The 11,873-nt window shown below is 37.7% G+C and overlaps 1 protein-coding gene across 1 annotated transcript in view; it reads right to left on the minus strand.

Moving 5' to 3' along the window:
• The window catches only part of axl (AXL receptor tyrosine kinase), a 46,966-nt gene extending 37,309 nt beyond the window's left edge, over positions 1–9,657 (minus strand). The window contains exons 1-4 of the mRNA XM_027999154.1: positions 9,513–9,657; positions 3,819–4,026; positions 2,585–2,685; positions 2,326–2,508 (exon numbers count right to left, since the gene is read on the minus strand). Coding sequence (XP_027854955.1) covers positions 2,326–2,508; positions 2,585–2,685; positions 3,819–4,026; positions 9,513–9,657 — 637 coding nt within the window. The remainder of the gene's footprint in view (positions 1–2,325; positions 2,509–2,584; positions 2,686–3,818; positions 4,027–9,512) is intronic.
• Positions 9,658–11,873: the final 2,216 nt, after the last annotated feature.

Below are 11,873 nucleotides of genomic sequence, written 5' to 3' on the forward strand. Positions count from 1 at the left end.
TGGACTTCTGGAGGAAGCTAAGGTCCTGCAAGCTTTGCACCAAGATGCTGCAGATCTTCTACAAGTCTGTTGTTGAGAGTGTTATCTGTTGGGGCAGCAGCATCAGAGCCAGCAGCCTAAAAACGCTCAATGGCCTGATAAAGAAGGCTGGTTCTGTTCTGGACGACTGTGGAACCTCTGGAGATGATCAAGCAGAGAAGGATTCTTCATAGGATCAAGAAAATTAGGGACCATCCTGACCATCCTCTTCATCAGATTGTCCTGGGAAGGCGGAGCATCCATCTTCAGTCAGAGGCTTCTTTAGGTTCAGTGTGGTACAGACTGCTTCAGGAGATCTTTTCTGCCAACAGCCATCTTCACTGGCTCTCTGAAGAATCTTGGTGTTTATAACAACATTTAATTTCCATGTGGATCAATAAAGTATTTCTGAAACTGAACTGAAAAAAGAAGCAAGTGTACAGATAATATATAGAAAAAATAAACCCCGGAAAAAAACACTAAAGTAAAGGCAAACCCATGATAACAAAAGTTGTTCCCATATGGTCTGGAAAATGCTCTCTTCACGGGTCCAGTCTTCTAGTGGTGCCTTCGTCAAAGCAAAACTTGAGTTTTCAGACTCAAATGTCTCCTTCTTACTGGGGAGATTGGAGAAATCGTTCCTCGGACAGTGGTCTGGACAGCGCTCTCTTCGTGGATCCAGGCTTCAAATGCCGCCTGGAAACAATCTGCTAGCGCTGCGACAAAAGGCCGGAGCGGTCCATGAGGTTTCTACTCTTTATATATGCCTGCGGTTTCTTTGCTAACTGCTTGGACATTTTCTGCTCTATTATTCAGCTCGGTTCTGGTTTTAGTTCTAATAGTTCATGTAGTGAAAACAAACAAACGTAGAGTTGTTAGAGTTCTCCAGAGCCGAGCACCGTTACATAATTAGCACTTCGCTCAGTTCACTTTCAAACTACTTTGGTAGTTGTTTGTAAAAATAAATAAATAAATAAAATAGAATAAAATAAAATAAAATAAAAAAAAGTACTTGGGTTGTTGGTAAAGAAACTAATAGACTGGTTCCGACAGGAAGGTGAAACCCATTTTCCTGGTTAATCGATTAATTTTAATCATGTTTAATCAGATGAATCGTAATTTGGGCTGATATGTTGACTCTTTTGAACCAGATGGAGCTAAAACCTGCACTTGAGGTTTTACAGACAAACAACTATTTTATTTCTCTTAAATGCTAAATGTAGTTGTTTTGTGCATTTCATTTTCACTTACTGAAAAGGACAGAAAATTTTAATGAAAAGAAAATTTCTCTGGGGTCTCCTCCCCCGGGGAAGACCCAGGACAGACTGGAGGGACCCTGTCTCTGGGCTGGGCTGGGCTGGACTGGGCTGGACTGGGCTGGGCTGGGCTGGGCTGGGCTGGGCTGGGATTCCCCCAGAGGAGCTGCAACAAGTGGCTGGGGAGGGAAGCCTGGGCCTCCCGCGACCTGACCCCGAATAAAGCGGAGGAAAATGGATGGATGGATGGAAGAAAATGTTCTCATTTACTGAAAAATGTCCTTTTTGAGTTGTATATTCCGGTTAATGATTAATCGATTATTAAATCAATAATCAATTTATCACGATTAGGGCTGATATGTTACTTTTTTCATTAATAATTCAATAATAAAAATATTTTTTTACAATATTTGAACCAGATTAAGCTAAATCTATGACCCTTGAGGAGTTCTGGGTAGAACATATTTACAGATAAAGAACGTTTTTTTTATTGTAAAGTTTTTGCTTAATTTCTGAAAAATGTCCTTTTTGAGTCTTATACTCCAGTTAATGATTAATCAGTTATTAAATTAGTTGACAATTACATCAGTAATCGATTAATCACGATTAATCACAATTAATCTGATTAATCGTTTCACTCTAGCTGTTTTTAAATTGTTTTATTTAAAGTTTTTAGAGTATTTGTGAGGATATGGAGTTTTGTATATGTTTTTCTGTTCATTTAGTTCCTGTGTAGTTTCGTCTTCCCCCTGATTGTCTCCAGCTGCCTCTTGTTTCCCCGATTATTCCCCTGAGTGTATTTAATCCCACCTGTGTGACCTGCTCCCCGTCGGGTCCTTGTCTTTGCTGTCATAGTCTTTGTCATCAGTCCTGTGTCCTCCCAGCGCTACCAGCGTGTCTGAGCTCTTCTCCTCATTGTTCACCTGTGCTGCCTAGATTTCTGTTCTCTTCATGTTTGTCATTAAAACCATCGTTATTGCACATCAACCTGCGTCTACGACGTCCATCGTCACCAACTCATGACAGTATTACATGCAGTTTTCAGGCCTACCTGTGAGGTTGAGTGTTGAAGGCGACAGCGCCACCGGGTCATTCAAGGAGTTCATTTCAGCTCCATCGCGCAGCCAGATGACCTGGACCGGATCTGGAGGTCCGTGAGCCACACATCTCAGACTCAAGGCCTCATTGGCCACTACGGACTTGGGTTGAGGCTCCACAGAGAAATGAGGAAGGCCTGAGCAGGAAGTTGCTGAATCAGTTTCCCTTTCACAGTGAAAACACAAACACATCCCAGAGGTTTGGAAGCTCACCTTCCAGCTGAATGCGCCCGACGTTGGACAGAGTCTGGTTCCCTTCGGACTCGACGGCACACCTGTAGGGGCCCATGTCCGACAGCTGGACCTTGTCAATTCTGTAGGGTGGATAGAAATGATGGTGAAGGTCTGGAAGAAACAGGTAAAAACTGATAAAACGGGAGAAACAAGCAGATTTATACGGAGGAAGATTAGTGTCGCGCTAAGAAAATGAAAAAATAAAATTATGAGAAAAAAGTTACACAAGAACAAAATCCTAATATTACAAGAATAAAGTCGTAATTAACGAGAATAAAGTCCAAACATTATGAAAATAAAGTCAGAAAATTACGACGTTATTGCCAAAACTTTCTGACTTTATTCTGAAATTATTATGACTTTATACTTTTATTATCTTGACTTTGATGTTGTATGACTTTATTCTGTTATTTTGATTTTATGGTTGTAATAGTTTTATTTTCATAATGTTATGACTTTTTTCTTGCAATTTTATTTTATTTTTCTCATGATTTTATTTATTTATTTTATTTTTCTTACTATGGCCTTAATACTCTGTCGTAGATTTCAGTAGCAACTAGAAAGAAAAAGGATTTTCTATATTATCATTATTTTCAGAGTTGTGTAAACTTTTTGTCGCATGTGCCAAGAAAAAAAAACTAAAGCAATAAAGTTGTACAAGTTTTCTTTTCTTTTTCAAATAAAAAATGTTGTGGTTTTCAAAACATTTTAAGAATGTTTGACAAATTTGACAAATTTATTCTCAGTATTAGGACAGGATTTGGGTCACTTTCTTACAAAACGCTCGCTCTATTTAACCAGGTTTAATGATTTAGGTGCAGCAAAGTCGGCTTTTCAGTTAAAGTTTCTGATAAACGAGGTTCTACTGATTACAACAGCTTGGTTATAAAAACTAATTTTTTGTCTTGTACTAAATATTTTGTAATGTAAGAAAATAATAATTCTGCACTGATTCCAAATAAAGAGTTTCTACATCAACCACTTGAACTGGATGGGTCAAATCTGGATCATTCTGGAATGGCAGTTGGGGGCCATACAAAATCAATCCAAGGGCCACAAGTGGCCCACTGACCGCACTTTGATGTAGAACCACTGGAAACCAACATTATCACATTATTCAGCACCAAACCAGGTTTGGAAAACAGATAAAATGCAGAAATGATCATTTTTCTGCAGAGATCTTATTAATAAATTTGAAAGAGCTGCTTCCTACTTGAGCGTGCTCGTGACGGTCCAGGTGTTGTCGGTGATTGTCTGGGACTGGTCCGTGTCTTCGAACTGAAGAGGAGCGCCGTCTTTGAGCCAGACCAGATCGGGCGGGACCGCGTTCTCGTCTCCGGTTCCCTTCAGCTCGCAGTGCAGCCTGACCGGTTTGCCCAGGGAGGAGACGACGGTGCTGGGACTCTTTTCAAACTTCAGGTCTTTGTTTGAGAGACGAGGAAGAAGAAAATGACTAATTATTTTGAGAGCCAAGAACTTAAAACTCATCTAAACATAATTCTTCTGTTTTGGTTCTGATGAATACAGCAGAAGACATTTCACATTTTATTACTTTAAAACCACAAACTTCAATGTGTTTTACTGGTAATTTATTTAAAAGACCAATTAAAAGTAGTGAGTGATTATGGAAGGCAAGGAATAAATAAAAACTGCAACATTTGTACCAAGAACCACCGAAGGAAACGACTCAAAAACCTCTGAAGTGCAACTTCCTTCTTCACAAAAAGTAAACACAAATGGAGATTTTAGCAGTTGCAGGATTTTTCATTTGTCTTTGGTAAAAATCCACGAGCCATTTCTCCCACTAGTTTGCTTCGGTTGTATTTACCCAGAATCCCTTGCACTGTAGTCCACTTCCTGCTTCTATTATCCGCTTGCTGCCAACATGTGCATTCAAACCGCATTAGAGTTCACTTCATCTGAGCCGAGGCAGAGGTTACAGGTGGACCAGAGTTTGTTCTTTTTTTGCATTCGCACCTCTGCAAACGAACCGGACTTTCTAGATAAACGAACTGGAGTTTGATTAAAACGAACTAAACATGACTGGTGTGAACGCATCACCAGTAGCTTCTGAGTAACCTGTCAGGATGACAACTTTAGCTGGACGGTAAATTGTCCGAGCATTTACTGCGATAAACGATAATGTAGTTGTTTTGAGACCAAGTAATAAAATGGTAATAATGCAAGAACACATTCTCAAAGATTAATAAACTTCAAGCTATAATCTATAGATTATAATTTAAACAAACAAACAAAACAACATAAACTAAAATTAAATTAATTATGACGTCTCTGTAAACAAAATAGTCCTTAAAATAGAGCTGGCTGAGACCAAAGAACCAGTCTGAAGATTTTCATCATCCAGTTTTTGGTAGAAAGACAGAAAAAAGAAAAATAATAAACCATGCAAACGAAAATTATTGAGTTTGTATCAATTTATCATACGATTAATTGATTTACTGATTATTTACAGGCCTACTTCTGAGTAAAATATCTGAATTTAGGTCACTCTTTTTTGAAAACGCTTGGTTTAGGCAAGCTTAATAAATTAATTAAAATGAGATTTGGGTGCAACAAAGAAAGGTTTTAAGTAAAGGTCACTGGATAGATGCAGCCGTGGCAAGAAAATACAAACAATGTGGTTATTCAAAGACAAATAATTGCTGCTGTTACCAATATTTTCTATTGTAACGAGATTTTCCTACCTACATCAAACACCTGTGCTTTGGGTTAAATTTGTATCATTCTTGAACTGAAGTTCGGGCCCCGACACAATCAGTCTAGGGGCCGCAAATGGCCCTTGACCCACAGTTTGGGCACCCCAGCATTAAAGGGAGACTAGCCTGCATCATTTAAGCAACACATGCAAACTGTGCTTCTGTTCTCTCACTTTTATTGTTGCTATTTATCTCCCAGCACAGATTTTCCCAAGCTTGTCAAACAGTCGTCTAAATCTGAGTCAGGGGCCGACCTTTGACCTCTGATCCCAGAGGACTGAGCTGGAATACTTCTCCTGTTAACTGCAGATTCCACAGTCAGCACTGTTTACTTTCTGCATAACAAATTGGGATTTTGAAGCTGCTCTGCTTTGTTGTTTTTGTCTCTGTGTGGCTTTAGAATCAAAAGTCCTTCTTGCCTTTTATTTCCATGCTTGGTTGAGCTTCACTGTATCCTTTGGCTGCTTTCAGGGAAGCTTGTAACCCTTTTGTGAGAATGCAGATATCCAGAGAGCCAGCCAGTGGACAAACTCTGTGTGTGTGTGTGTGTGTGTGTGTGTCTTTCTCTAGTAATTCATTGTAGCTAATCCGTCCCCTCGCTTTTGTCCTCTAGCCTCCTTTTCTTACGGTCTGAACCCTCCTGAGTTGCATCCATGCTGCAGAATCTGAATGTGCACATACCAAAAATACCTCACAAAGGTTGTGCTGTTATCCTCCTTGCATTCCCTCCCCGTTTCTGACATTTTCAGCGTAATTCCTCCCCTCCGTTTCAGAGCTGCGCCTTTGCCCTTTCCATACCATTCTTTGGATTCATTGCTTTTGGATTTGGGCGCCTTCCCTTTGGTCCAAACTCTTTCTCCTCCGCTGTTGCCCCCTCGGCCCATCCATCATTTCCAGGGCCTGACTCAGACTCAGCGGAGTTGAGTCATATGGCAAACATTCACACCTCTGAGCTCCCACCCCCACTTCTCAAATCATTCTCAAACTTCCAAGACGGTAAGAATAACAAATAAAATAAGCTAATTTTAGGCAGTGCTGAAATGATTAATCGGATTAATCATGATTAATCGATAATTGAAATAATTGTTAAATAATTTAGTTGTTGATTAATCGTTAACTGGACTGTATAGACTCAAAGAAAAAGACAATTTGCTAAAAGAACAGCATATTCAGAGCAGCAATTAAGCCAAATTTGTACAAAAACATCTACATTTTGCATAAATATATAAAAAAATGTCTGTTTGTAAATATGTTGTTTTCAGTTTCATGGTTTTGGCTTCACCTGGTTTAAATTCTGTAAATAAGGCATCTTTACATCCAATTATTATTCAAAAAATAATCAACAGATCAATCCTACACTGGATTGATTATTTGTTAGCTGCAGATGCATGCTATGCAACAAATTATCTAACATTCACTAAAGGAATGCTTTGTGGTTGAATTTTAGGCAATAAAATGTTTATTTTCTTATTTTAAAAAGTGTATTTAGTATTTCCTTTAATGTATTTATAGTAATGTATAAAATAAGTTGTAAAATGTTTAGATGAAAAATCTTCAGAATATGACACATTTTTTTTACCCAACTGATCGATTAATCGTTTGAATAATCAATAGAATAATAGATTCCTTCAGTTGCAGTCAGTTATACAGTTTTGTCTCCTACAGCAGATTCCTCCTGAAACACATTTAACTGGTTTCTCTGAGTTTCATTTCTGTTGTAATCTGAGTAAAACGAGTCCGACTTCAACTTTTGTGCCAAACGAGGTTCGTTTCCTGCTTCGCTGGTTCGGATTTGAGTGTCGCAACAGTTTCAGTGCATCTGCAGCTCCAACTCGTCCGTCTGAATATATATATTCATAGCATATCTGATATGAAACAATTTAAACAATTTTTTCTCTTCTGCTTGGCTGATTGTGTTGCTTCACTAAAGTTTCCACTTTATCTAGATTTAAATGCCTTTTTTTTGCTGGAACATCTCTTTAGGATCCCACATGAGTCTAATTTTAAAATCAGGATTCTGAGCTGGAAAGCAGGACTTTAAGAACAACAACAAGCCGGTAAACCAGCAGGATTTGAAGGCTGATAAGTTTTCACAATAAAACTTATTATCTAGTAACTTTTTGCATTCAAACTAGAGTTGCACAATTTAATTGCAGTAAATATTACAATATGTGTGCAATAACCCAATTAGATTGGACAACTTGAGTCCAACAATTGGTAGAATATTATATTGTAATATGCTAAGAATATTAATAATAAAGTATTTTGAATTGAAGTGAATTAAGTTGCTAAAGCTCACATAAAAACATATGTGTAACAGTAAAGAAAAAAAGTTTCAGAAAAACACTGGATCATAAGGTTGTTTGGGGTATTTTTTACTCCGTAGTTTTATTTTTGTGGGTTTTGTCCCTGTATTTATTATTGTGCTTTAACATCAACCTGCCAAAAAGATTATTTCATTCATTAGAACAAACAGTTAACCAGATCGACTTGACTCGGTGTGAAAACGTTTCTTTTCCCTGAGTCCTCATAACTGGTGAGCGGTCTTGTACATCACTGTTGAAGACTTTTAGCCCACTTTTGTTTTCATAATTGATTTAATTCAGACATTTGCCACAGCATCTCAATTAGATTTAAGCCCAGATTTTGACTAGGCCCTTGTAAAACCCTTCTTTCATTCAATTAAAGGTGTATTTACTAATGTACTTTGGATCACTGTCCTGTTAAATAGTCGTAAAAGATCCAGTATTCACAGTTCAATCTGTTATAGCAGGTCGTCCAAGTCCTGACCAAGCAAAGCAGGTCAAGACCATCAAACCACCACCATGATTAACTGCCAGTATGGCGCTTTGGCTCCTAAAGCAGTGATAGCGTATGAATGTAACGGTACAAAAAGTTCAAATTTGGCTTCCACATCCTTTTACCCACCAAAGATTTTTGGGATGACCAAGATATTAGTCGGTAAATGTGACACAAATCCTTGTGTTTACGGTCCGTCGTAACAGAAAACAACAAGGAGAAGAAGCCTCGAGTTCGCTAACTGTCGGCACGTGACGTATGTAATGCGCCTGTTCGACGCCATGAAAGCTTACCGGAAGTAGTGTGCGCTGTAAACAACGAGCCTCCACTGCGAAGAGAGAAGTACCGAGCCGAACGAGGCGGCTGCTAATGTTATTTCAATATCTGGAAACGTTGACCCACATGGACTGGACCGCCATAGCAAAACTACAGGCAGACTACAATTCTGAAAAAGCGCAGGAAATTGACATCATCGTTCACAACTCCGCCTTCTGGTCGCTGATTGGCCCGGCAGAAATTCAGCGGGAGAAAACTAGCCTGGCTGGCCTGGATGAGGCGTTTAAGCTCTTCTGGAGTAACTTTGGTAAACTAGCCACTCGTGGAAAGTTCACGACTGTTTTATGTTTTCTTCATTTGAGGACCGAGGCTGTTACTGTGGTTTGCTGGAGCCAAAAAGCACCAGAACCAGGCTAATGTGTTGGTGGCTAAATTTAACCGAAAAAAGTATCTAATCACATTTACGTCCTAATTTAACGAGGTTAAACAAGGTTTGTTTGGACCTTTTCCCCCAATAAGTAAATACGTCTGTCTATTTATCACAATGTATGAGCAACACAAGACTGATTGAGACAACAATTTAAAATAAATGAAAAGAATTTTTCAAATAATTAAGCTAATTTTTTTTATTGTATTTAAAACATTTTCCAGACTAATTTCATGCTAAAATTGTTTCCCCCTGTTAATAGTAAAGTAAATCTGATCCTGACCAATCACAGCAGCCTTTTCATTGAGTCACTGATTCCACTCAGATGCATCACAGAAAAACTTTTCAACTTTCTTCCATCAAACTGCCAACACACGGAAAGTTACATTTAGACGTGGATTAAATGTTTGATTTATTTTAAAAGTATTGTTTTTTTCAACTTAACTCTGATTGGAGGATGTCTTTTATAGTTTGGGTGTTCAATTAAACTATAGGACTGCAACGACAACAATAATAAATTACCAAGTTGCGTTTTTTTTAAGAGCAATTTATGTTAGCCAGATGTTGCGGCTGCTCAGCGACCTCAAAGCAAATTACTGTAATGAGTTAACATCAAAAGAAATCTCACGGGGCAAACTGCTCATTACTTATACAGTCGCACTGATCACGGTGGATAATCTGTGTTTACCTGGCAGCTGTGCGCCAGAGACGGGCGCAAAAACGACGCTGAGGATGAGAAAGCAGCACCTCCAGCGTGCCATGGTTCCTCCTGGCAGATCACCTGGAAAACTGGACCGGAGGGGGAAAACAGCCGAGCTGGAGCGGAACTCCATCAAAGCATCTCCGCTGCGTTTCGCTCCGGGTTGGATGTAGATGCTGAGAATGTTTTGATCCACAGCTGGGAAGGCGAAGCGGATTCAGCCGTTTCGTTTCCCTCTTTCAAAGATGACAAACTTCTGCTCCAAAGTTGTTCCTTTTCTTTCTGTGCGGTCAACAAACCTCCAGTTCGTCCACAATTAAAGCGCGATAAGCTTCTGTTGCACCTAGATTAGGTTGTACAAAGTCTATTTCTGGCTTCAGGGGAGTATTTTTAAACCAGCCTGCTTCCCGACGTTTTTCCTCTCTTCAGACATCCCCCCCCCCTCTGACTTTCTTTAACCCCCTCTCCTCTACAAACAGGATTGAAATTCCTCAACTCAAAATCTTTCCACCCTCCTCCTCCTCCTGTTGTTCCTCCTCCTCTTTTCCAGGGTGGTGAGCAGCCCTGCAGCATGCTGATTGTCCTTTTCTTTTCTTCTTTTAATTACGCCCGGATCCCGAGAGGCTCGAAACGTTAGACCAGGGGTGCACAAACTTAATTCACCTCGCCAACAATAAACTGAGGATTAGATTTGTTGTTGGAAAGCGTCTAGATTAAAAAACCTTTGTAGAAATCAAAATAATTTAGCAGGTTTTCTAGGTGTAAATTGGAAAAACAGAACTAAATTTAGTCAATTCTGGAGAGTAAAATCTGGATGTTTAACCAGGTTTAGTAAATGGATTAAAAGTAAACCAGTTAAAGTCACTGGATTGATGTGGAGCTTAAAGACAAAGAAAAAGTTTACAGATAAATCATTTATATTGCTAATAATTTCTGTAGTAAGATTTGACTCTGTAATTTTGATCTACCTAAAAATGGAAAGTCTTTTTAAAAAATAAAATAACAAAATTAAGAGTTTTTAAAAAAAAACCCGGTAATAATAAAATGTTTTAAATACAATAAAATAATATAGTTAAATACTTTCTAAATAACAATAATATTGATAATACATATGATTATTAATAAAAATATTTACTAATACATAATAAATATTTAAATAATATTTAAACATTTATTTACTTACTTGAGGAAATAATGTTGTTTTAATGTAGGAACTTGTTTTAAGTTAATAGTTTCTTAATATTCATGAGAAATGATCAGTTTCACTTTCAGATTGTTTCATTTATAACATTTTGTTCATGTTATATTTTAATCAATATTAAGGAATTATTAACTGAAAACAAGCTCCTGTATCTTTATGAAACGTTATGTAAATTAGTTTTATTTTATTTTAAGTGCACAAAAATATTTGTAATAAAAACTATATCAAAAATACTTTGTGTTTTTGCAGTAAATTCCTAATTTTATTGAAGTATTTTGTGATATTTTTGCAATAATTTGTCCCAACTCTAGTGGAGAACAAAGGATTATCGATTGCTGTGTTGTTTGTGTTTATTTGTGACGGTTAATGTGACTTTTTGTTACTCACCATATTGATCATGGATAATAATTTGACAACTAGTAAAACTGAGGCAGCAGTAGGAGAAGAAAGAAATACTGCCCCCAGCTGGTGGGAGTTAGCATCACTACAACTGAGTGATTTTGACAATATTTTGCTGATAAACTCAAAAATCACAACTCAAAACGTTTCCTGAGATGTTTAGGATATTTTTTATTTCTTCTTTGCTTTTAATTCATGACTATATAATTACACAGAAAAAAAACATTCAGCAAATTTAATGACAAATTAATGGAATCATGCAAATCCAAGTTTGCATGAATACAGGAAAACTTGGATTCAGTTTGCATGTTTGTTTCTACATGTGCACATGATTTGATTTTATTTAGTTGTTTGTTTCTTTATTGCTCCTCAGTTTTCCAGACTTTTCTGGTCACAAAGTTTTCCTTACACTGCAAAACAAAACAATCTTGCCAAATATTTGTAGTTTAGCTTCTGGTGCAAATTTCTTAATACACTTGAAAATAAGACAAAACTAACTTACAAGTAACTTTTCAGTAAGAAATAGGAGCTTGTTTTCAGTCAATAGTTCCTTAATATTGATGAAAAAATATTAGAATGATTCACTGCGCCGTTACCTAGCAACCCCAGAAAACACCCAGCCCGTAACCTAGCAACCCAGTTCTAGTTCCACTGGCAGATTATTTCACTTATAAGTGAAATCCTTAATATTGTCATCAATATTCCGGAGTTATTGACTTGAAACAAGCTCCTAAATGTTTCTGAAAAGT

This window comes from Xiphophorus couchianus, chromosome 18, assembly GCF_001444195.1.
Source record: "Xiphophorus couchianus chromosome 18, X_couchianus-1.0, whole genome shotgun sequence".
In the NCBI taxonomy this organism is placed as follows: Eukaryota; Metazoa; Chordata; class Actinopteri; order Cyprinodontiformes; family Poeciliidae; genus Xiphophorus; species Xiphophorus couchianus.